This window comes from Alexandromys fortis, unplaced genomic scaffold (assembly GCF_014885135.2).
Source record: "Alexandromys fortis isolate MF-2015 unplaced genomic scaffold, M_Fortis_MF-2015_v1.1 scaffold_0, whole genome shotgun sequence".
Classification (NCBI taxonomy): Eukaryota; Metazoa; Chordata; class Mammalia; order Rodentia; family Cricetidae; genus Alexandromys; species Alexandromys fortis.
In genome coordinates, this window is record NW_026067949.1 from 12,246,789 (window position 1) to 12,273,772 (window position 26,984).

The following is a 26,984-nucleotide window of genomic DNA, read 5'->3' on the forward strand; positions in this document are numbered from 1 at the left end:
TAATATGCCACTTTAAAAGGGTAAATCAACGGGGAAAAAACACAAGTGACAGCCACCCTGGTGCCCTCCTGACTATGGAAAGGCACAGTGCTCTCTGGAGCACCGTTTCCTGGGACTGTATGCATGTGTATGGAGCCATTCAATATTCTTCTGAAATGGGGAAAATACACTTTTTCATTTAACAGCATTCCATCCCATTAGTATCCCCCAAAATATAAAGGTGAACCCCCACTTTAATAGTTCATTTAGGTTTATAAAAGTTCATTTAGCTATTACAAGATATTTATGCCATTTCCAGTTAAAAATACAGAATGTATGACCAGGCTGGCCTTGAACTCACAGAGATCTGCCTGCCTCTATCTCCCAAGTGCTGGAATTAAAGGTGTGCACCACCACGGCCTGGTTTGAAGAAATTTCTTATGGCAGAAAGCTCCTATTGTCTAATTTATTTCTTACTAGTTCTTACTAGGGAATCATTTATGTTTTCATAATGGACTGCCATGCTCACACACGTAGATTACTAATCCCATAGACCATGTCATAGGCTTCTTTCATAGGTTTTTCTAGAAGACTTGAGTCCGTGGATAACTGACTCTGCCTGTGGTGTTTGACTATGACTGGCACTTGTGACACAAGAGTCAGGACAGGGGTCCTTACTCTAAACTGGTTGCTAGGTATGGTATCCAAGGCCAACCATGCACTGGGTTCTCTCTCTCTATCTCACTCTCTCTCTCTCTCTCTCTCTCTCTCTCTCTCTCTCTCTCTCTCTCTGTGCATATGTGTTTATGCATGTGTACATGTGTGGAGGCTGTCGATTGACATCAGGGCTTTCTTTAATCTCTCTGTCCTTTTTATTTTTGAGTCCAGGTCTCACTGTGCATCCCTAGCTAGCCTATAACTTGATATGTAGACCAGGACGGCCTCAAACTCCTGGAGATATCTGCTCCCAGAGAGCTGAAATAAAAGGGAAATAAAAGGCACTTTGCCTGATACAATCTTACTAATTTTTTTTTTTTTTTTTGAGACAAGGTCTCTCACTGAACCTGGAGCTCACCAATTAGGCTGCTAGGACCGGTGAGAACACTCCAATGGTCCTCTCGCCCCTTCCTCACCAGTGCCAGGATTAGCGTGTGCACCGCCACAGCCAGTGTTTGACATGGGTGCTGGGGATCTGAACTCGGGTCCTCTTGCTTACACAGCAGACACTTTCCCTGCTGAGCCACATAGATGGGCTTTCCCTTCTAGGGTGTTATAGCTTCCCATTCAAAACCACTTCTAGGGTGTTCATTTCTAGGTGAGTGGGGAAAAGAAGTTGCCTGGGAAAGAACCTTGAGTGTGAAGCCCACTGCAGAAGTCATGCTTTTTGAAAGCCAGTTCCCATTAAGACTGGGCCATGGTAGCTGCCGGTAGGCACTGTCAGCAGCCGAGAAGCCGACCTGTGCAACCTAGGCTTAAGTCGAGAACTGACTGCAGAAAACGAAGTACCAGACTCAAGCTCTCTGCTATTTATTCCCCTGGACTGCTCCCGGAAGATCATTATTTTTCATTGGAATCGACAGGAAGGAAGAACAAAGCTGCAATCAATAAAAGCTTCTTTGAAAACGGCATGCGTTCCCATGATCCATGGTGCAATGATCTATGCGGTAGGGGGCTTTTCCATTCTGTCTGCAGAGGCCAGGAGAAATATGCTTAGAGGGGGCTGGGCACCTAGAGGCTCTCTGGTGGTGATGGGAAGAAAAAAGATTCTCAAGAGGATCCAGTCATTGGAGAAGCTCCAAGGTGATGGTTCTCAAAGTGGGGTCTCTCACTACAAAATCATGGCCTGGGCATCCTGAAGATGACGATTCTCAGGTCCCACCCCTAAGACTGGGAAGACTAGAAACCTGGGTGGGCATAACCTGGGTTAGAAAGACTCAGGCAATCCTGCTGCAAGTGGCAATCGGGTGCCCGTTTTCTGTCCCACAAACCCTGAGGTTTGGGTGGGACATGTACTCCAGCTCTTTGCTCAGAAATTAGTCCAACCTGGATATTAACTCCTACCTTGCTTTGCAGACAGGACCCCGGTCAGAGCACTACTGTTGGACTTGCCTTGACCCTTGGAGTTTTTCCGTCTCTCGAGAGCATTCTGCAACAGCAATGGAAAAACCAAAAGCTTTTGTCAGAAAAGGCAGCAATGGAAAAATACCTCGTTAAGAGGATACACCCCATGTACTTACAAGAACGCTGGCAGACTCAAAATGTAGCCTAAAACATAGATCTCTCTGTCCTTGGGCTTTTAAAAGACTCTGTATAGAGAGTCTGTTTGGTTTTTAAGTTACAGCAAAGGAGAAAGGCGGTAACCGTAGCCTTGTATTCAGAGGGGTTTAATCCACATTCTTTAAATGGAATCTGAGGCAGGCTAACATGTGGAGAGACTTGTTATTGGAATCATTTTAGAATAGACCTGAGATGAAGATGACACTTGCTTTCATGTACTAATGGTGGTACCAATGATGCTTGGCTTGGAAAAAGATCATGGCCAATTCGTGATGTCTGTCTTGGAAATAGGATTAAGTACACATGCTGTTATGGTCTTAGAATGGACTCTTGCCTTCACACTAATATACAGTAGTCAGCCATGTTTGGAATATGAACAAGATACATGATATATGAAAGGATACACATGGTTGAAAATCTATATGCTAAAAAGCACATACTTCCTTGCTTCATGTTTATAGATAGATCGATATAAATGAAAGTGTGACTCCTGCCAAATGGAAAGCCATGGTGATCTCTGAGAACAAGGGCCAATGTCAACAACCAGGACAATGAGCCAGCTCTCTGTAGCATGCAGCTGGCTGTAAAACTCCACCCGTAGGAAGAGCCATCAATTTATTTTCAAAGCAGAGAGACCCAGGAGAGTTTTCCAATTATAACATTTACAACTAACACAGCAGAAATAGATATTATCAAGCCAGCGGAGCTGGAATTAGACTAAATGACAGTGAGGTGAATTCAAACATCCTACCCTTGCAATGTGCCTCGAACATTAGCGTTTGGGTTGTGATGTTACATCTTTGTTTCTTCCATTGAAACCCTTTTCTTGAGGGATAATTATGACACAAATAGCATCTGACAACTGTACATTTCATAGAGGAAGTAGAGAGGACCCCTGAGTTCACAGGGCTGAGACTCCCAGGTGGAAGCACACAGGTTTTGGAGGTCTCAGGATGCCCTGTCCAGACTATAGACATAGAAGCAAATACTGGGGGGGAGGAGGGGGGAAGGTGTTGGGAGTTTGCTGTTTTGTGACTGGTTATACTAGCTACCCCAATGAGCGGTCTTACTGAGCTCCACTTGGGAGGATAGAAAAGCCATGAAATGTCTTTGAAACATAAAAGAGACTCAAAATAGGATGATGCATAGATGCTGAGTGGAGAATCACAGACAGATCTTGATTGTGGTACCTTGTACTTGGCGATGTTTGACTTCAGAAGGCTGACCTCTTCATGGAGTTGTTTCAATCTCTCCTGGAGATATCTGGAAAAAAAAAACCCACACATAACAAGGATGGGCATGGGGGAGAAATGAAGCCCACCGAATGATAAGAGCAGAACAGGGAGCTCAGATGTCATTTGCTTGTAAGGACTTCCTTCTCATCCTGGAGGGCAGGGGCGGGAAAATGTGACCTTTTATTAAAGGGATGCGATCAAGGTCAGACATGCCCAAATCACAGACACCCCATTTTAAAACAGCCCTCTCGGAGATCCCCTCGGGGACAACAACATCCTTTTTCACATAATTCTCATTAAGATGATTGCACCAGGGAGCAAACCAGGAAGAGAAGACGCCAGCCATAACACGAGTCAGACACATCCACACGCGGAAATGTGCCTGGGGGCAAAGACACAGCTAAGGGAATTTCTCAATTTATTTTCTTATTCTTTCCCCTCTCCTTGACAGCAATCACAAACAACTCTTCCTAGCTCTTCACCCTTGTGGCCCAATCAGAGAAGGTGTGGGACGCGAGGGAGGGGGCTAGACAAGTGGGCGTCTCCCACTCCCCTTCTTTTATAACCAGCACAGGCCATCACCAATATCTGAGGGCTGTAACTTACTTTTTATTCCAAATGCGGTTGTCTCAACTGCAGGCAGGGCTTCAGGACCACCCCTCCCCAGACTGCCTCCCTTGGATGCTCAGCACTCACCTGTTCTCCATGCACAGAGCATCCACATCAATGATTCGGTTCTCATGACCACCCAGGATATGGTTGAGCTCCTGGTTCAGCCGGTCCACTTTGTCCTGGTAAGAAGCCCGCTCTTCCTTAATGTCCTGGAGTTCATCCACTGACGCCTGCAGGTCATGTTCCAAGGACTCAATCTGAAATCCAAGGAGTGTCATAGTGTTCTCAGCCGTGAGCTTCCACTAGACTAGCTGACTTGGAGAGCTTAGGGGTACTGCTAGAGTCACCCAAGTTGCATTGCATGCTGGGTAGGGCTTGGAGCTGGGGGATACCTTCCAACCAGACACTTAAGGATTGCTGAGCCTGATCTCTAACCCCTGCACACTGCCCCCATTCACAGACGTGGAAAGGACAGGCTGATCCTAGAGTCCTACAAAGGCAAAGCAGTTCCAAGTCACTCAATCTAGGTGTACTGGGCCCAGTTAGCAAAAGAAGAAAAAGGAAGACTCTGCCCCTGTGGCTGCTTCCCAAACAGGGCTCTGCACCCTCTGAAATCCTGCCCACAAAGCATTGCTCAGCATCTTAGTGGAAACTCCTAAGTTAAAGGCCAGTTTGTCACATTTCCTCCCCACTGTCTATGTGGATGGAGGGCGGAAAGTTTCTTGATGTGCTCAGAACAATAGAAAATCAATGCTGGATACTCCTGGCTAGGGGTCAGACACTCAGTATGAACCTAGGAAGAACCGAGAAAGTCAAGACCTCTCGGCATCCCTGGCCTCCTCTTGGATCTGGATACAGGACCATGTGTGCCTTACTTCCTGTTGTGAGGGGCCACGGGAGCTTATGTGCCTTGCTTCCTGTTGTGAGGGGCCATGGGAGCATGTGTGCCCTGCTTCCTGTTGTGAGGGGCCATAGGAGCATGTGTGTCCTGCTTCCTGTTGTGAGGGGTGATGGGAGCATGTGTGCCCTGCTTCCTGCTGTGAGGCCACATGCAGGCATCCCCACTCAAACCAGAGCTCAACAGTCACCTGTTCCTTAGCTCGCTCCAGCTGCTCAACCAAATCCTCCCGCTCATGGGCTGCGAAATGCCTCATGCCAATTTCTTCATCTCCGAGCCTTTGTTTAGCAATTGTCATCCTCAACAGCTGCATTTTCCATGATTAGGGGGAAAAAAAGGCAAAGGAAGAGAGAAAGAATATGAATGAGTACATCCCCCCAAACCTCAAGGACCTATACAGAAATTTCTGGAAGAATAAAATTCTTGCAAGAACTACTGGAAGAAAGGACTTGCCAATACGATTAAGTTTTAAGAAAGAGAAAACTTCTGCTATAATTTGTGCTTGTTGATACATCTGTGCACACATTCAGTGTAAGGCCAGGACACCCAGGCTTAATCCTGGAAGGCGGATGTGCTATGGGGCACTGTCACAATGAAGAAGAGAATCTTGAACCTCATTTAGACTTAGCCAAGATCCAAAATAACCCCTAGGACTGGTTAGGATCTGCTGAGATGGCATGCCCCACATTGAAACACTAGGCGAGGCTCTCAAGAACTTGAAAAATGCTATTCAGTGTCCAGCAAGCTCATGCCAATGTGGTCTGTGAATGACCTAGATGTGGACTAGCTTCTTGAGGAAAAGATAAGTAGAGTGCACTCAAGAACACAAGTCTTGTATGCACCATGACCAAGTGTGTACTAAGAACTAATGTGTGAGAGAATACAGAAAGTGACCAAATACATAAAGTACTCAAGTGTGTGTGTTTGGCGATGTAGACATCCTGCATACTGAGTCCCAGCTCCCACCCCCCAGGTAAAGTCACAGCAGGAATTATGGGAGAGGTCCCAGGATGAACACATAGTCTCGGCGCATCCAGGCCTGCCCATCACCATGTACTTATCCTAAAAAGATTCATAATACATCATCTTCTCTCTATGGGTGGATGTGGATGGGCTTACATAAGCATGAAGCCCTCAGAATACACTGTCCCTATCATATGGGTATGACAGCCCAGTGAAGCTCACTGTGAGCATGCTCTTTCTTGCTCCTGCTTGATTGAGTCTTAGGACTTCAGTACAAATGGTTAAACTTCAACATTTCCAAAGGATAAGGGTCAGGTGATAGAATGCTAATTCAAGCCAAGGCAGAATTACCTAATTGAAATGATGACAGCAATGGAGAGAAGTGGGAACTGCAGGAAGGCAGACAGGATGCAGTGACCCTCCATTGCCGCATTGACTCTCACAGTGTCTACTGGGCGCTGCGAGCCATGGACTGGCACGGGGTGGAAGATACTCACATGCAAAACTCCATGCCTAATGGAATCTGCTAAGTCCATACTTGGAGTTCACAGCGTGTGTACTTGTGGATTTTCCTACTTGGTCCAACTTATTTGCACCCCCAAATCCATGTTCAAGATCTTCCAGCATCGTGGCTGAACATTCATAGAGTGGGAAAAAAAATGTGAGTCCCAGATGTTCAGCCCAGATGAGGTCAACAAAGTCACCTCCTGTCTCCCTGTCTCATACCATGGACAGCCTGGCAATGACCTGCTTGGTGCTGAGTGCCCACATTTTTTTCTTTGATAATTTTGATGGTTTTATAAAATTCACAAATTGGTGGGACTCAGTGTGTTGCCTCCATGCATATATATACTGTATGATGGTCATAGCAGGGTAATTAATACACACTTCACCTTCCACATTTATTATTTATCATGCAAAGCTTTGGACACTAACTGCTCTGAAATACACAATCAATGTGTCACCTACTACACAACAAAGTGTGGGGCTTAATCCCTGCAGTCTGTGACTCTTACGGGGTACTAACACCTATGCTCCCATGCCCATCTCAGTCTCAGATCAACACGGTTCTTTTTTCTACTTCTTTTCTGTTTCTGTGATAAAACACTCTGACCAAAAGCAACTTGGGGAGGGAACGGTTGGTTTTGGCTTACACTTCCAGGCCACCGGCCATCATTGAGGGAAATGAAGGCAGAAAGTCAAGCAGAAACGGCAGAAAGCAAAACCAGAGCAGCTGACTGGCTTGCTCCTGGCCCATGCTGAGCTAGCTGTCTTATGCAGCCCAGATCCAACTGCCGAGAGATCTTGCTCTCTCCCACCCCATCCCAGTAGGCTGAGCCCTCTCATGTCAGTCAAGACACTCTCTCACAGACATGGCCAATGGCTAATCTGATTGAGGCAATGCTTCAGGTGAGGGTCTCTCTCTCTCCAGGTGTCTAAAGGTTGTGCCAAGTTGACAATAAAAACTAGCTAGTGCAACATCTCTGTGAAGACCCTTTTCAAGACTCTGGATATGACTGTGATCCTGTGGCAATTGTCTTTCTGTGATTGATTGATTGATTGATTGATTGAATGATTGATTTAGCTAACATGATATCTTCTAGATTTCATCCATTATGAAGACAGAGTGGTATCCCACTGGGTACATGTACCAGATCTTCTTTATCCAGTCCATGGATGAACACTTAGGTTGACGTCACACTATGGCTAGCCTGAGTAGAATATTAATGAACATGGGCACGCAGGCATCTTTTTGATACAATGATGTCATTCCCTTGAATATATACCTGATGTAGGTGGGCCTTCTGTCTATATGTTAATTTTATTGGTTAATAAAGAAACTGCCTTGGCTTTTTGATAAGGTAGAACTTAGAAAGGCGGAGTAGATGGAACAGAATGCTGGGAGAAAGAAGCAGAGTCAGGCAGATGCCATAGCTCTCCTCTCTGAGATGGACACAGATTAGAATCTTCCCAGTAAGCCACCACTTCGTGGTGCTACAAAGATTATTAGAAATGGGTTAATCAAGATGTAAGAATTAGCCAATAAGAGGCTGGAACTAATGGGCCAGGCAGTGTTTAGATGAATACAATTTGTGTGTTGTTATTTCTGGTATTAAGCTAGCCATGCCGGAGCCTGGTGGGACAAAAAGCAGGCCTGCCCGCAGCTCCTTCTACACATACCTAGTACTGCAACTGTTAGAGGTTAGTGTGCATATACATAACATTTTATTTATTTATAATTTGAAGGACAACAGCATTTCTTTTCATGGCTGTACTAATCATCTACCCTTCCACTGGTACATTGTGCTAATCTACCCTTCCACTGGGACATTGTGCTAATCTACCCTTCCACTGGGACATTGTACTAATGTACCCTTCCACTGGTGGTGTAGAAAAGGTCTCCTGGCCATGGCTTCATGCACACTGCTAGCATACTGTCTAGAGTCCCTGAGTGCAAGAACAGAGGCTGCGATGTGCCTCATAGGGAAAACATGTGAATAAAAGCAGTTCCCTCTGAGTCTGAGTTAGAGAATGGGTGAACCCATTAGTACAGTGCTGATAAATTAAAATCTGTTAAATAAGTGTATGTTCAATGGAAGATACAGAAACCACAGATGTGATGAGCATTGGCACAGTAGCTATGACAGAGGCTGGAAGGAGCCTCTCCACCTCCCCTGGGACCAGTGGACCAGGACTCTCACACTAGGCATTGAAGTCACCTCATGGAACACATGGATCACAGAATCGGTTGACTCAAGCAAAAGCTGGAATGTGAAACATCTTTCATGTTCCCTGGTCCTGGGCTCAGGACAGCAGGACTCTGAAGAGCACATTTCCAAAGACACACAGCAAAGCCAAGAAGCAGCGCTTGTCAAGCCCCAGAGGCAGGGTCTCAAGCACACAGGCTTTTGGCAGGAGGCTGCAAGAGACTTGGGCTGTGTCTTGAAGACTCAAGCTTTTCCCTGAAATGTTCCCTGATAGACAGACAGCATAAACTAGATGTAAAGAAACCTCACTTTCCAGTCACAACTGGCCTCACCGCACATTTTATATGGAGTCACGCAATTATGTTTGTTAATGCCAGTTAGTGGCTACGCATGCCCAGTGAGGCCCCACTCCATAGAACAGAGTCATCTTCACACTGGATGCGGTTTAAATGTCAATCAACACGTTAGCTATCATTTGGTGTCTAATGTGCAGATAATATTGCTCCCACACTGCAGAGCTGAACTGGCTGAAACACATTTAAACGGTGGCTCAAGTTGGGTTGTTATTTGGGTCTGAAATTTAAATGCAGTCAGCAGAAGGGGCCTGATGACGCTATTGCTGTGCCTACATAGAGCCCAGGGACATCAAGTCTGCCTTCTCCAAAGACAGCTCATAGGCTCTAGGGTCACCTGCTTAGGGCTTCCGATGCTCAGTCCCCAAGAATGAGCTTGAACTTCTCCAGGCCTCTGTATCTCCCTGCTGAGAGCACAGCATGAAATTGGAGCAAGTGGAGCCATAGTCAGGGAACGCCAGGTTAGGGATCACATAGGTGATAAGGAATGAGGGATGCAGAAGAAAAGAACTAATTCTAAAAATTGAGTGATTCCCCTCACCCTTCTGCTAAGAGATACTGCATTTATGTATTCAATGCCCACAGATGTATTCAATTTCTTCAGCTATATAATGCAGAGTTGTAATGTTTGCAATCATAAATAATGCCACAGCTTGGAAACATACATGCAACTGTTTGTCCTGGACTGTTTGTGTGATTTAAGGACCATCCAGGTCATCTGAGCTTGCCCCATGTTGAGGACAGCCATAAAGGATGATGGCTGCCTTCTCTACGACACCAGCTTTGTCCAGGAGCAGAGAAAGTGTGTGACTAACACCAGCTGCTTGCAGGATGGTTATCACCATCACCTTCATTGCTGTCATTGTCATAATGATTGTTGCTGTCTTCACCACCATCACCACATCATCATCATCGTCATCGTCGTCATCATCATCATCATCATCATCATCATCATCATCATCATCATCTGTTCAAGAGCTCCTAACAACCACCCAGGGAAATTTGCTGTCTTTGAATGGCTGAAGTTGAGCTCTAGACCCAGGCTTACAAGGGAGCATGAGGGGGTGGCTGTCTGTCGTCCAGGGGAAGTGACAATAAGCACTGCTCCCCATGCCGGCTATCCTCAAACAGGGCATCATAACAATATAGCTAGTCTCCCAGTGCCAAGAGGACGAGAGTTCTGTGAACACCCGCTCTGTCACCAAGGGACACCATCATTCACTGATTTAGAGAGAAATAAATGTTTATGAATGAATTATGGACATGAGTCTTGGCGGGTGCACAAGGCCCAGCTGCAGCTCAGATGTCGCTGAGGGACAGGGAACAAAACAATGTTGCAGGAAGGCTCCGGGTTCTTTGCCAGCTGCCCAGGCCTCACCAGACCTAACCTATGGGAGGCCTTCCTAGTCCTTGAGTCAGAGGGGCTCAGTCTTTCTTTGACCTCTTCCCAGCTTCCTCCTGTCATGGTCTTCAACATTCTCTAACTTGTATTTTTTTTTCATTTGCTGGAATTCATTTGTCCAACAGGCACTGGGAGGCACCCAAGGTGGGAGCCACTATTCTCTGCATGTTACCTGTGTTCAGATTCTTCTTCTGCTAATCCTATGTGCCCTGACAAAGTCACCTAACATTGCCAAGCCACATGTGACTTGTGAATTTAATAAACAAAGATAAGCATACTCTTATAGATATACTAGCATCTATACAAAGGAGTATGTCAGCAGGGCATGGTGGCACAGGCCTTTAATTCCAGTACCCAGGAGAGAGAAACAAGTGGATCTCTGAGTTAAGATCAGCCTGGTCTACAGAGTAAGTTCCAGGACAGCCAGAGCTACACAGAGAAATGCTGTCCCCCCCCCCAAAAAAAGTAACAAGATGGTGGGATCCATGCACCACTCCTGGGTCTCAAGAAACTGTCATCCACACACTAGTGTGTGTATCAGCTCATGGGCTCCCTACTTGGGATGAGAAAACAATGTCCTCAAATCACTCGCAGTGGCTTTCTTCTGCACCAAGATGGGCTCAGAGCTCTTGCTAAGACTGGGAGGCCCACATGGCCCTCCTTACCTGCCCCAAGGCCACTCCCAGCTACCTTGTGTCTGTGTTTCACCCATCCCGCCCACCTCCTGGTATCCATCCCAGCCCCCAGGTACTGTACTTCCTCTGCCGCTAGCACAGTTAGTGATAAAACATCCCATAGTGACTCCTGCCGTCCTTGTCAAGGCTCAGGTTAGAGATTTCCCTGGACATCTCATCTCAGCTAAAGCTATTTCTTCCCAGGTCCTCTGCTTCCCAGTGCCTGCCTCTTTCAGCATCTGCCTGTGGCACCGGCCATCAGCTCCATGGCACCTCCTGAAAACTTCAGTTCTCACAGCCCAGTGTCAGACTCCCCACGGGGTCCTCCAAATGCTTCTCAGATCATTGTCCCCCCCCCCATCATGCTGAAGAAGATCCTGATGTCCCCTCCTTACAGACAGGCAGGATCAGTCTGGGTCCTTGACCCCTGTGCACGGTGTGGTGCTGTCCGGGGTGCTGAAACATGCTCAACTTGGGGAAGATCCACTGTATCCAGTCAGGTGAAGGCACAGACCAAGAGAGGCAAGGTCGCTGGCTTAAGTAGCAAGTCCTAGGAATGACTGAGGTGGGGTTGGTCCTGGATGTCAAGGGCTTTTCCTCTGTTGTGGCACTGTGCTGTCCCATCCCTGCTCAGACAAAGCACATACACTTCTGCAGAGCCTGCTCTGAGTTAGCATGTGTTACAATTTCCCAGTGTAATCCTCAACATACACTCTGCTCAGTTCTACCTTAGGACAGATATCTGTTCTCCTTCCTCCAGGGTCTCTGTGGCCTGAGCATGTGAGGGCAGAACTTCTGGGGTACCCCTACCGTTATCCAGCTAGCCTCATGGTCTGCCTAGTGCCTGCCATGGCTGACATACCCAGACTGTGTGCTATCCAGTAGACCTTCAATCAATACGGCAGAGGTGCAATGATAAAACTCCACTTTCCAGGATCTAAGAAAGGGACTTGTTTGTTTGTTCAATTATGGCTCTACCACAAATGAAGTCCCATAGAAGTACGGCCTTATTTTTTTTTTTTTTTGTGGCATCCCCAAAGCATATGTGTTAAATGAACAGAACCCATGGGCTAGATGAGACCCTACCTCAAAACAAAATGTCTGCTCTACTCCAAGAGAGAATGTATCATTAGGGATGCCCTCCTGGAGATTAGTGCAACAGAACCCTCCGTGAACCCTCTAGAACAGCTTGCTTGTACACAACTTCCCCAGCTCTGATCCAAGACCATGACAAACAACCACAGCTGAACACAACATGTTTTCCTTGTTTTTTTTAATAAGCAAAGTATCCTTTAATTGGTCACCTGCTTGTTCACTGGATTGTCTTTATTGGCTGATGACTTGGGCTTCATTGCTCTGCAGGATCCATCCAGCCACTCCCCACAACCGGCAGTCACAGAATGGCTCTATGGCTTTACAGGGCCAACACCAGATCAAAGAGAGGTACTCATCAGGGCTGCCAGTTGGTGAAACCTAAAGCTTACTATTGAAGGCAAAGCCGGCATTTCTCCAGTGTCACGGAGACGACTAAAAAAGTACAAGTTTTCTGCCTCTGCCCATGCTATGCCCATGCCCACAACACAAAATGAAAGGCACACAAGAGCCACCATTGCTGTAATAGTACCAGAGCCATCACTGACGTCACTGTCCCAGAGGGCCTGGGGGTGGCTGCTGTGGGTGCATCTTACAGGTGTTCATTTAATAGGGTGTACAGCACACCAAGAGCTTCCAGAAGCCCTGCATAAAAATGATGCTCGCTGCTAGCAACACCTGGGGTGGTGATGAGGGGGCTGAGCTTGGAGGTCTGGCTGCCACGTGGCAGACTTTTTACTTGGATCGTGGTCTCTCCCAGGGCATACACTGAGGGCCCTGGAAATAGTGGGACCACAGGAGGAAAGTTTGTGGCTACTGGTGACACTAGTGTGAGGGAGGGGACTCTCAGGCAACACTGGTCATGACACATTAAAGGTCGCCGTGCCCTCCCAGCCAGAGAACGCACTGCACGGTGAGAAGGATGGAGCACACATTCCCTCATTATAGCTCATCACCCCGCTCTCTCATCTCCTCACACTAGACACTGTCTGATGACTTTATGTGTTTTGTTCTCTGTCTGTCTCCCCAATCAGCGTTTAAGTTCCCTAGTGGGGAACTTTGTGTTTCTCAGCCTCTTATGCAATGTTAGCTGCTGGAACACAGGAAGTCACCAGGTGTGAGTGGGTGGACACAGAAAGAAGCCCGGCCACCACTGACAGGCATCTTAAAGAGGAGGACACGGGAAACCCAGAGAATGACCAAATTTTTTCAGATCACTTACACCCTGGCAGGCAGAGCAGGAACACACACTGGGGTCTAAGCATGCCCAAAGACGGGGTCTCCTGGGTTGTCTGCACTATTGCTCTTCAGCCAGATCCTTCTGGGTGGCAAACCATCCCAAGATCATAGACATCAGTTTAGTGGTATACTGGTTAGCTTTATGTCAACTTGATTCAAGCTATAGTCGTGTGAAGGAAGGGAACTTCTATTGAGAAAAAATCCCTCTACAAGACCAGGCTATAGGCAACCTGTAGAACATTTTCTTAATTAATGATTGATGGGGGAGGGCCCAGGCTATGACGGGTGATCCCACCCTTCATCTGGTAGTCCTGGGTTCTATAAGAAAGGCTTAGCAACCCATGAGGATCAAGCCAGTAAGCAGCACTCCAAGAAAGCTGGCTAAGTTCAGAAGCTAGGCTCTCTCTGCCAGAGAGATGGTGTCAGCTCCCCTCTTAAGACTCAGACAGTCTCTACAAGCTTGCTGTTGAAATTTTAGAACCACAGAGATCCCCTTCTTCTGCCACATTCCATCTCCTTACCCTTCTCTCTGTTCCACGTTTAGAAGAAAAGTCAGGCAAAGACCAGGGGTGTTGAGGAAATTCAGAGCAGGATCCGTAGAGAAGGGGGGCTCCTTCCCACATAACTTCCCACATAACTAGCTCTTTCCTCCCACAGATGATTATAAGGGCCCTGTATCATGCACCAGGATTTCCCCAAGGTGCCCGGAGCCTTTCTTCCCGAGTCCTCATTGACCTTTAAACACTGAAAATTTTAATCCTAACACTGGGAAGGTAGAGACAGGGGTATCCCTGTGCCTTGCTGACTGGCAAGTCCCAAATTCAGTAAGAGACCCTGTCTCAAAATAATAAAAGGAAAGTAACTGAGGAAAACACCTGACATTAATCCCTAGCCTCCACATACACGCACAAATATACAAATACGTACATACTCCTGCAAGCACCCACACATGTGTGAACACTTTCCACCAAATCAAAACAAAGTAAACAAAAGCAAAAACCCTGAAATGTTGAGGAAGGGGCAGCTTCTGGTGGGATTCCGTTGTCACCCTCTCATCTGGTTCAGGTTGGGAGTTTGTATTTCTCTGGGTGCATTCTTGCTCCTCACCTCAATTCTTGGGGACTAGTCAGAGGAGGTCAGGTCGTGATGAGTTCCAGGCACCCTCACCCACATGACACGAGATACATGCCCCCAGCTTATGCAAATACGAAGCTGTCCTAGCTGCTGTCGTTGCAAACCCTCCAGAAACCATTTGGAAGTGCTATATGGAGTGTAGGGTGCCAAGGCCCTAGCTGAACAAATAGAAAAATCAGTCTCTCTGGCAATATCGAAGGCAGGCCATTTCCTGTCACCCCAGTGCTCATGTGTGCTTAATACAGTCCGCCTCTCTCTGGCATGACGGGCCACTGTTAAATGGCAGCTCGGAGATGCTGCCCACAGGCACAGGTGTTCAGCAAACACTGCCCTTGGGCCCTGTTTGGTCTCCAAGCAGCAAATATCTAGCCCTTAAGTATGCTGAGTGGAATGGGCCTGGCCATGAGCAGGACAGGCATGGGCACCCCCTGGCCACAGCATCTGTCCTCTGCCCTCGCACCTATCAGGCCTTCCACGGGCTCCCAGTGGAGCTGCTATTTGTCCCTTATTGGGACTTTTGTTTTTCTAGAACTTTTACTTCCATTTCCAAGTTCCTCACACCATGCATTGCTCTGTGCCCCTCTCTCCTTCTCTTTTAGTTAAACTCCTTTGTCCCACTCTCTTGTGGCTAGTCTTGATTTCAAGATCCTCCTGCCTTTGACAACAAATACTGGATTTACTTGTCCCTTTGCTCTTCTTTTGGTTCGCTTTATCCCCTCACAGCATTGCTCACTCAGTCAACGCAACCCCCACACTTTGTGGGAGATTTCCTAAGAAGGGCTCCATGGAGGGAACTAAGGGTCCTAGGCTGAAGTATGGGACAAGCACTCATCTTCTGAGCATCTCCCCCACCCCGGGCTACAGGGCCACACAGTATCAGAGAAGCAGAGCCAAACACAGTGAGAACACACAGAACTGACACCTGAAGCTGGCAAAGGCAACATGTAATCCATGATCTGACTGGAACGGGAGTGGATGGAAAGCGGAGTCAAGGAGACGGCCCCAGGTATGTAATAAGTGTAAAGATCCCATGACACAGGCAGCAAGGCAGACAGAGTGAAGCCTGCATGAAGGTTTCAGTCTGACTGTGATGGGAAAAACTGGCGGTGGACAGACCATGGATGCCTGGCACACTGTGACAAGGACATGGCCAGTACCTTGAAGATGAAGGAAGAGTGGGAGCTACCCATGGCATAACGGATCAAAACGACAAAAATAACCAATCATCAGAACCCCACAATGACCACAACACCACACACATACATACACACACACACACACACACACACACACACACACCTCAAAGAGTGGTAGCTACCCATGGCAGAACGGATCAAAATGACAAAAATGACCAACCATCAGAACCCCACATGACCACAACACCACACACACACACACACACACACACACACACACACACACACAGACCTCGAAGGCTTAACCAGTTCTCTATCACACAGCCCCAGCTACCTTTGAACAGGGCCTTCAGTGTCAGGAGGTCTAGTACCACCGTGGAATCAGCAATCTTACCAAGGCCTGGAGGTGCTGAGAGAAGGGTGGCCATGGGCCTGAAAACAACTTCAGGGACCTGGCCAGCCTCAAAAGTGCAGACACAAAGAACAGAATGATGACTGGGGCTTGCTGCCATGTCTGTATCTTTGGAGAGGAACCACATACGAGCAGGGGTCTGGTGAACAAGATAACAGCCTCCAGGTACCTGCCAGCGGACAGATTGCTCTACAGGCCATGAAGGAGTCACTAAATCCAAAATCTTGGATACAAGTTGACAAGTGTGCAGATCACAACATGGGCTCAGACAAAGACACAGACTCACACGTACACACACAGGTATGCACACACACGCACGCACATACACAGAAAGGGGAACAGGCCTAAGATCAAGACATAACCAACTGGTAAAGCAGAAACATAATTAGAAAAGTTAAAAGCAGGAGTCGCTCAGAATAACAAAAGGAAAATAGGGAACTAATACACTACTAAGGAAGCATGGGTCAGAAACAGTCACACTTTCAAACTGCTTCTGGCGTCCCTAAAATCCACGTTGTATTTTTATGAGCATAAAGAAAACAACTGCACATTTTATTAGAAAGACCACGCTCTGTTGTGACTGATGGAGGAAGACACTTCCAGAGTTGACCTTTGATCCCTGACCTGATCGTCCCATGATGCATCTGCCACATGGGAGCCTGCCGAGCTTCTGGGGTGCTAGTGAAAACGTGTTCTGGGCATTCCTTCTCACTCCTATTTCATCACCAGGAAAAACAGAGCCTCATTTTTCAAATTTATTTAAATACAGGGGTTTCCTTATCTATCTATTTACCTATCTATCTATCTTACTGTAGTTAGATGGAAAAGAGTTAGCTAATTTCAGCAGAGGGAGGTCGATCTCTGTGAGGTCAAGGTTAGTATAATCTACATAAGAATTCCAGATAAATCACAACTATACAGTGGAATCCTATCTCAAAAATAGATAAATGAAGACTTAATTCATTCAAAAATATTTTTATTTCTCTATTTAATTTATTAAATATGCACTCTATGTCCTAGAGCTGTGAGCTAAAATAAAATGTCTGTGTGCACTACTCTCAGAATAGAAGGGGGCACTGGGTATTCCCACCTGCCGTGCTCTGTGTATTCCTTTGATAAAGGCTTACTCCACGACCCTGGGGCTCTAGTTTTCTTTACTAGGCTGGAAGCCATCAAGCCCAGAGAACTTCCTGCCGCTGCCCCAACTAGAGCTGGACTTACAGACACATTCAGGACACCTGGTTCATTAAGAAATGCCAAAATCTAAACTCTAGCTCCCAGACACAGCTAACAAGCACTCTTAACTGCTGAGGGTTTCCCCAAGCCCATCTTCCAATACAGGAGCAAGCCACCAATGGCTGGGTACGTTAGAAAGTAAAAGTTTTCTCGGCTCACACCTTCAGAGGACTTCTAGTGAGGGCCCCATGGCTATAGCACAGAATGGCAGACACAGAAGATGTCAGCTGGAGAGGGGAAAGGGGGACAGCAGAGAAGAAGGGTCAGCCGCTCCTATGATATTGACTCTTGTAGACCACTAGAAACCCGATTTGCTCCGGTCCACAGGTGGTAAGTAAGTAGTCCCCTGGTGAGGGCACTCTTGACCCGACCTACCAGACCCTACTTCTTCAAGGTCCTACCTCCTTTGGGAACTGTGACTGGGGACTGTGGCAGGTAGTCTTGACTGACAGCTTGACATGACAAATCACCATAGAAACAAAAAGCTGGCCTCTCTGATCTTTCATTGTGGAAGAGTTCCCTGTAAGCAACTGACTTCCAGAGAGTACTAAACATGTTTTACACACACACACACACACACAAAAAAAAAGTGAACATCTTTCAAAATGGTGCCTCCTAATAACCAACCACTCCCCATAAAAGAGAAAGCTATCTTTGTTTGTCAAGGAATGTGATAACATCTAGAAAAAAAACGTCTCCCCAAGAAAGCACCCTGGACACAAAGAGACACAATAGAGCGTTTCTAAGTTGGAACCCAGCACCCTTGCTGTTGTGAGCACCGCCTCTGGGCAAAAGGCTGAAAATGAATCTGTCCACGCCGGGCAAAGTGGAGAATTATTTGGGGGAACAGAATTTAACTTCAGTTTTCCTTCTCTTTTTCGATTGTACTTTTGTTCGCAGCTTCAGCTGGGAGAGAGTGAATGCATGCATTTAGTGTGGAGTTTATGAGTTCATATTTTATAATTAACGTTGCCAACAGGGGAGTTTGATTAATGCCGAGCAGTGGATTTTGAGCAATGTTCCATACAAATTGCCAAATTTAGCAATAAAGTAAATTGGTGATGTGAACATCATTAGTAGAATGACTACTTAAAATTCAAATCATCGGAGCCACAAACCCATTATTTGTGTAGAAGGAAGTATCGCATTTGCTTTTATTTTGCCTTCAACCACATGTTATCTACCACCAAGCTGGATAGAGCGAAAGTTCTAGAATGGGTTGGGACGATATCAGAGCAGCTCCGAAGCACACACATGTGCAAACACGTGCACCCACAAAGGGGCTGCGATAAAGGCAAACGCTAAACTGTGAATTTGCATGATGGCAAAAATAAAAATCTATAGCAATCTTTCCCCACCAATGCTGCAGTGCATTTCCTGACGTGCTACCCACTCAGAAGCGTCCAGCGCGCACTCCCGCAGTGAGCCTTTCCCTGTCGACGTTCACGGTACCTTATTGTCACCCTGGACCTCGCCAAGCCTCTGCCGGAGTTCTTTAATTTCTTCTCCCAGACGTTTATTCCTGTCCTGAGAGTCTCTCAACAGCTGCACAAGATTAGCCTGGAAATATCAACATAGCACAAGAGCAATCAGTATGGAGGTATGGACAAACGTGGGCTTTCCTGATGTACGGATGCTGGCATCCAGCTCAGGTGGATCCCACAGAACCCCGTGTAAGTGAATGTGCGGGAGGTTCTTTTCCAGAGCGGCTCACAAAAGTGGACAGGTTACAAAACTTTCCTAAGAGATTGTCTATCCTGGGGGGTTACTGTACAAGCGTGAGGATCCAAGTTCAAATCCCCAACAGCCACATAAAAAGTCAGGCATGGCTGTGAGCTCAATGAGAGACCCTGTCTCAAGGGAGTAAGATTAAAAATGATAGCGCAGGACCTCTGGTGTCCTCCTCTGACCTCTGTACCCTCGCAAGCAGATACTTGCACACATATATACTACATGTATACACACAGGTAATAAAATAGCCACTTTCAAATTGGATGGTGTTGAGCTCACAAATTAGGGCCAGCAATGTAAGAAAGGATTCATTGTCTCAATCTATGCCTTCCAATGTGTCTTGTTTAATGAACTCTTCTTTGCTATTTCAGTGCCCAGAATTTGTGTGTATATTTGCTTGTGCATATGTGTATGCATGCGGAGGACAGAGGCTGACATCGAATATCTTCCTCAGTTGTTCTCCACCTTACTTTCTTGAGACAGTCCGTCACTGAACGTAGGGTTCGCCAATGCCATTAGTCTACCTGGCCAGTGAGCCCTAAGGATCCGCCTGGTCTCTGTCTCCCCAACAATGGGATTACAGTTGTAGCTGTGCCTTCTTTTTACATGTGTGCTGGTGATCATACTCAGATCTCATGATTTTGCAGCAAGCATCTTACCCATGATGCCATCTCCCCAGGCTGAATGCCCAGAACTTCAGTTGCCGTTCTGAAAGGCGACCATTTCCAACATTGGGATCTAGTTGTGATTCTCTGGACTCCTGGTCTGTCTCCCATCTTATTGTCTCCTGATGGTAGTTCTCACAGTGCCAGAGAGCCCTGGCTATTGCTTTCCACCTCAGTCTTCAAAACATCACCCCACCCACCCACCCACACACACATCATAAGCTTCTTCTCTCACAAACACTCCTACTAAACCTGGGGTACCAACCCTGTCAGAGGGGTTCACCTAGCCAGGCAGCTCCATTCCTTTCCCCAAAGCAGCACTGCTGGCCCTCTGACATCTCCTCTTGGGGCTCCCCTGGACTCTGGACACCCCTACGCAGTTTCAGCTCACCCTTGTCCCTTGCTCTGCAGAAACCCACCCTTGTTTTACAAAGAAAATTTGTCACCCGACAGACCGAGTTCTCCCCACCTCTAACGGAGACAAACACTGAGCACGGCAGCCAGTCACACAGGGCTGTATGTGTGTGTTCCAAGCCTTGGGATGAGAAAGAAGGATGGAGAAAGTGGGGGCCTCACAGCAGTCACTTAAAGAGCTGTACATAGAGCTAAATCTCCAGATGCCTTCCTGTTGAAGTTCAGGAAACCCAAATCCAGAGGCGTAAATGGACAACCCCCCTCTAGTGGCCACGTCTCCAAGGCCTTCAGTGCTACACTTCTGGGAACAGTTATGTTGGGTTGGAAAAGGCAGCAAGGGAAAGACTCTAAAGATGAAATTTTTAGCAGTTCTTGACACACACCCCAATCAGACCTCCAGAGTCCCTTGGTTGGGACTGCCTCCTGTCTCTTCCTCCTAGGTACCTGACCTCCATTCTCACTTTTTTTTCCTCCATGCCAGGCCTGATCCCATCTTCTTGCCCAAAATCTCTGTCAGCTCCTTCAGGCTTTTTCAAAGAGGTCACCCACTTTTCAAAATGGTCCCCACAGGACACCCCCTGGACCATTGGATTTAACACGACCACCCTCCCCTTTGCTCCCGTGCCTTTTGTCTGAGGCGCGTGCCATCTCCTAACACACCATATAATTCACTTCATGGTTTATTGCTCACTGTTTATTTCCTGCCTCCCTCTCCCTGCTCAAGCATAAGTTCCATGAAGGGCGAGGAACTTGGTTCTCGCTCCTCCCCTCTGCCCTAACACAGTTGAAAGGGGAGATGAGAAGCTGAGCTGGAGGTTCTGGCCTCGGCATTGGGAGTAAGAAGCACTAAGTCCTAAAACCAGTGCCTAGCATGCGGTCTCGCCTGGGACAAACTGTACTGTCCCCAATACAATCTCCATGCCACAGTGCAATCTACATCTTCAAGCCCATATTGGCAAGGCTCATAGCTTACAATATCTTGCTCCCCATTTTCCAAGAACTCTGCTCTCAGGAGATACAAAGTTGATGGTAGATGGGGAAAGTTAGACTCCCTTTTGTAGATGGAGCAACAAGGAACCATTGATTCCAACTGATTTTGGAAAGTTCCCCGGTGGGAATTCCAAGTTCCTTTCCCAGAAAGCCTCCCGGGGCATTTTCTCCATCTGCAGAAGGGAACTAACATCCAACTTTTCATGTGGTGACCTGGAATGTGTACAGTAAACACAGAATACTGAAGCCCAGGTTGGGCACCCAGGGGGTACTGCCTAAAGCCCCTCCCCCATGGCGTTAACTCAAGTACATGAGGGACAGAGTTGTGGGGACACAGCAGGTCCCTCGTTGCCCACAGCTGGCCCTTTATAATTCTGTGCCTGCACTGTTCATCTGTCACTCGTTTATTTACACGGTGTTTACAGGGCATCAGCTTTGGGTTAGGTGCTGTCTAAGGCCTGGGGGTGTAGCAATGACCCAAACAGACAAAACTCTGTGGTTCTGTAGCGCTACTAATTATATGTTATACCATGTGGTACTCGGCCAGGTATTACTCTAGAAGTACAGGAAACAGAGTGTGCAGAAGAGGTCACAGTGAAAAGGAGATGGTGGACCTTGTGGGGGCAAGGGTCCAGGCAGGAAAGGGGCATTCCTCACCTCATATCTCAGAGTTCTCTGGGGGGGGGGGGTACAGTTAAAAGACACAGGATAGGCTGGGTGCAGGCACTGGACGTTGCTCCTGATTGACATTTCCTTGTTCCTGCACTGTGCCTTGCTTCCACTGAACTTCAGAAAATTCCCAGACCTTAGCTCATGGATCCTCTTAGAGAGCCAGCAGCAGCATCCACCCAGATGGAAGGGCAGGCACCAGGCAGGAAGGATGATGGTCTCAGGGGAGGAGCCACTGCCACCTGCACCCTTCCATGAGCACCAATCAAAACATACAAGGAAACCAAACCACAAAGATGGCCACACCCCCAGACTCCCCTTTTCAATCAACATTGGCTCCATCCCCTGGCAGGGAGGGGAGACCCTGACATTCAGGGACCACAACCACCGAATTAGCAAACTCATCTCGTGCAGCAAAAGAGACGCATTCTTCAGTCCATCCCTGATCAATGCTTTTGTGCGATGCAGCCAACATGAATTATTAGGAAAATAAATTTAAGAAAACCCTGTGTTTTAAAGCCATACCCATACAATGGTTGTAAAAAGCCTATGAAAGCTTTCCTAATTTTCTTGATAATCTTTTAATGGAGCAGAAACAATTAGCATGCGTCATGGCTCTAGACCTAGGGCCTTGCTCTGACAAGTGCTGGCCTTGGTGCTCCTGGACATTTGGACATAGAGCAGGACAGGAACCCAGGATAAACACCCAAGAACCCAGAGAACACTGGGGTAGAGGTTTGGGCTGCAACAGAAAAGGCATTCAGAGAGCCAGAGCCATCATGTTCAAACCGTATTTAGTCTGCAGCCCAGCTGAAAAGACTACAACCACAATACAGCCAGGCATCCCGCCATCACCCACAATGCCATGGTAGTGGTCAGGTGGAATCACAATACCTTTGGGGCTGTGAGTTCACAGTATATCTACCCTAGTCTTGTGCTTGACCTCAGGGGTAGAAGTGGAAGGGAGAGGGACCCTTGCCTTAAGGCAAAAGACTTTTTTTTTTATACTTGTAAGGGAGGGTTGTCAACACACAAACCTTCTTTACTCAAGCCTTCTGCCTTCTCAACTGTGAAACAGTAACTAAACACCAGAAAACGACTATTCTGCTAGGGTACCCAACACCTTAAAAGGGAGGGTGTGGCACATTTTCAAGAGCTTGGAATAGAGGAGCAAAGTTCACACAATTCTCCTGACCAGAAATAACACCCGTGACTCACACACCCGCTCTAACAATCCATCACGCGAGCAGGTGGTGCCTGCCTATAATTTATCCGCTATGCAGAGCACTTTGTCTCCCTGTTATTGAGAAGGACTCCGTGACCATCAGTTTGGAATAGCACTTCGTGAAAGAAATGTCTGGGAGAATGTGGCAAGGCACTAGGGTTTCAGAGGGAAGGGAGACGGGCCCAGGAACGCGCCACCTTCCCATCGCCAGGGTAGGTGGTGGCCCAGGAGAAAAGCTCAAAGAAGGACACAAAGGAGCCTCTTTTAAGTATTCAGACCAAGCGAGAAAAGGCTGGCATATTCTCCTTGATAATAAAAGTGTGTGCCGAAAACAGTGGGCAAACTATAGATTCCTCACACTTAAGTCACTCGAGCTGTCCTTAAGTCAAGTTGTGACTGCAGACCAGTGAGATGGCTGAGCCAGCCAGGGGGCCTGCTGACCCTGACAAGGGAGTTCAATCCCTTGGGCCCACGTGGTAGAAGGAGATCGATCACTAACTCCCAAAACGTGTCCCTTGACCTCCAAACATGTGCTGTGGCTCATGTGCACACACACAGATTAAATAAATAGAATGTAATTAAAAACTGTAATTGTGACAGAAGAGGGAAGGAGATTTGCAAGGATAAAACAGGAAGAGAGGGTGATAAAGTGGCTTATTGGTTAAGAGCCCTTGCTGCTCTTCCAGAGATCCAGAGCTTTCAGCTGCCTATAATACCAGCTCCGGGGGCTCAGACACACTCTCTGCCCCAGGAACATCCTCACACACATGCCCAGTCACTCGTAGACACAAACACACATCATATAACCTTAGTGACAAGTAGGGAGAAGTGAGGCTTAAAGGCTCTTGTCATATTGCATTGTGGGGACCTTTCCTTTAACAAGGGGAAGCTTGGGCCCCAGCACAGGATGCATAGATGACGCATGGATGTCGCATGGATGATGCATGGGTGATGCATAGGTGATGCATGAGTGACACATGGATGATGCATGGGTGACACATGGATGATGCATGAGTGACACATGGGTGACACATGGGTGAGGATGCATGAATGATGCATGGGTGATGATGCATGGATGACACATGGGTGATGCATGGGTGATGCATGGATGGTGCATGGGTGATGATGCATGGATGGTGCATGGGTGATGCATGGATGATGCATGGGTGGGTGACGCATGGATGATACATGGGTAATGTATGGGTGACGCATGGGTGATGCATGGGTGACACATGGGTGATGCATGGATGATGCATGGGTGGGTGACGCATGGATGATACATGGGTAATGTATGGGTGACACATGGGTGACGCATGGGTGATGCATGGGTGACACATGGGTGACACATGTGTGATGATGCATAGGTGATGATGCATGGGTGACACATGGGGGACGCATGGGTGATGATGCATGGATGATGCATACGTGATGATGCATGGGTGACACATGGGTGATGCATGCTGTATCAGCTAATTTATAATGCCAACTTGGCACAAGCTAGGGTCATCTGGGAAGAAAGAATGTTAATTGAGAAAAATGCCTCTTTAGGATTTGTCTGTGGGCAAGCTGAGGGTGCATTTCCTCGATGCTGAATGATATGGGAGGGAAGAGCCATCACACCAGCAGCACTCTTATTTATGGACACCAGCAACAGCGAGCACGTTCTGCACATATGTCGGTCAGCACAAGTGCTCAGCCTCCTCCCCATCCTCACAGATAAACCTCTTTCCAGGCAAACCTGTTGAGTGACGTTAGGAAAGGCACAGTTTAAATAAATATTTGCCAGACCTAGGACATTATGATTTTGCTCCTGCTTGCTAGTGGCTCCCAGGGTTAACTCCCAAATGTTTTAGAGTGAGTCTATGAATCGGGGGCACGCCCACACTCCATGTCAAGTCGTTATGAGAATTTGCAGAGTGTGAGAGCCAAGATGGAGCCACAGTCCTGCCGGGGAGGGCTCGGAGCAGCTGGACCTGCGTTGCCTCCTGGCTTCCCTAGCGCGACAGTAAGTCACTCCTTTCAAAGTGTTCTGAAAGAACTCCACAAAGCACTTGAAGTCTTTGAAGGAAGTTTCAGGTTCTCTGCATCAAACCAGGATTCCTGTACAAAGCCGTTCTGATTTGTGGGCCCCAGGGACTAAAATAAGCTTGACCAAGAAGGCTTTGCTGAAATGAAAGGCCCCCTCCTCTCCTGCACGGGGCCACTCTACACTCCATTTCCCCGAGAGTTGACATCTCTGGCGCGTCACTGTATAAATAAGCCGTTCCTTTTTAGAGGCAAGAAAGCAAAGGCTCCCTGGTGGGCCAGGGGAGATGCCTCCCGGGGTTCTCGTGCTTGAAATCAAACAAGCAAAGACAAAGATATTAAAGATGTGTTTGACTGTCTGTTCAAGGAGGAGTTTGGGGAGGAGGAGTGTGCCGCCGTGACCCAAAAGAATCCTATCACCTAAGAAGATTAACCCAAGATCATCTCAATTCCCCTTTGTCTCCTTCACGGAAAGTGCTTGTTTAGCAAAAGAAAAATATTTAAAGGGTCGTTGGAGATTTTTCCCATGATCTCTCCGCGCAGTGCAAAGGGGCGCACTGTGTACAGTTCTGCCTGGAGTAATGGGAAGACATTTTCATTTCAATATCCCATGAGAAGCTATTAGTGCAATCGCTGTTGTCTTGGTTTCTTCACAGCTTCTTTAACGGGTGATTTACCACTGGAAATTGAGTTGTTTGAAAAAGAAGTCCAAGGTCCAAAAGGAAGGCATGACAACTATATTCCTAGAATTTGCAAGCGTGAAGTTCAAGTCTGTGTTCTAAGAAGATTAAGAAGGGGAAAAGACAGACACAATTATGGTCAGTGGCTGGTGGCCACCAGAAACAAGACTAGTTTATGTAACAGGTTTCCACACCTTGGCACTATTGCCACCATGATGAAAGTACTATTCACACCACAAAACTCAGCATGTAGACAGCACCACCTGCCAAAAACAAAAACAAAGACCTAATCCATCAAAATCCATAGCTCTGGAAAAGTCTCTAAATGTACTAACCTTGCTTTTTGGCTTCTGTAGCTTTGCTTCTGGCTAACGGTTCATACCACCTGAAGCTAGTCAGCCCAGGAGATTGTTTTTCTGCTTAAAAGTTTTCTCTGAAAAAGGCTTGGGATTACACTGAGACCCCAAATCCCCAGTATCACCTCCAGTCAGCTACCACAGACTTCCTAGTGTCCGAGTATTCTTCTCTGGTGGATACACCACAACAGCTTAGTGTAAAATCCCTACCTCCATTTCTGGTTCTTTCCCACTGCTTGGCAGAGGGCTCTGAACAGGACTTCCAAACTGGGTTGGACTAATGGTGATGACCATGGTTCATTCCTGCTAAAGCAAGACAGACCCCAAACATCACCACACACAGAGTCATCTAGAACCTAGCCTTGCTCTGTGAACCTGCTGTGTGGCCTTGGATAATCCCAAGAAAATTATACAAGACCCAACATTGACCAAGCAATCACCAAGTACTAGGCAAAGCACATGGGGTGGCTATCCTTGGTTGTCAACCTGACTACATCTGGAATTAGCTAAACCTCAAGTGTCTGGGAAAACCCATAAGGGATTTTTCTTAATTAAATCATTTGAAGTAAGAAGACCCATCTTTACTAAGCATCCCTTGAGGTGGGAAGGTCCACCTTTAACCTGGCCACACCTTTTGCTGGCAGCCTGTATAAAAGGCTCAAAAGGAGGAAGCACTTGCTCTTTGCTTGTCCTTCCTCTTGCTAGCAAGTTGATTACTTCACTAGCATTAGAGCCTACTTTGGGGTTCCAGCATACACTGGAGACCAGCTGAGATGGCCAGCCTCATAGACTGAACAACTACTGCATTCTTGAACTTTCCATTGGCAGTCATTGTCAGACTAGCCGGAACACAGCCTGTAAGCTACTCCAGTAAATCAT

The 26,984-nt window shown here is 47.2% G+C and overlaps 1 protein-coding gene across 2 annotated transcripts in view; it reads right to left on the bottom strand.

Annotated features, from left to right (window-relative positions):
- Ccdc149 (coiled-coil domain containing 149) overlaps window positions 1-26,984 on the bottom strand; it is an 87,678-nt gene that overhangs the window by 24,756 nt on the left and 35,938 nt on the right. For both annotated transcript variants that reach the window (XM_050150204.1, XM_050150203.1), the window contains exons 4-8: window positions 18,803-18,910; window positions 5,192-5,308; window positions 4,188-4,360; window positions 3,447-3,519; window positions 2,041-2,125 (exon numbers count right to left, since the gene is read on the bottom strand). In XM_050150204.1, coding sequence (XP_050006161.1) covers window positions 2,041-2,125; window positions 3,447-3,519; window positions 4,188-4,360; window positions 5,192-5,308; window positions 18,803-18,910 — 556 coding nt within the window. The remainder of the gene's footprint in view (window positions 1-2,040; window positions 2,126-3,446; window positions 3,520-4,187; window positions 4,361-5,191; window positions 5,309-18,802; window positions 18,911-26,984) is intronic.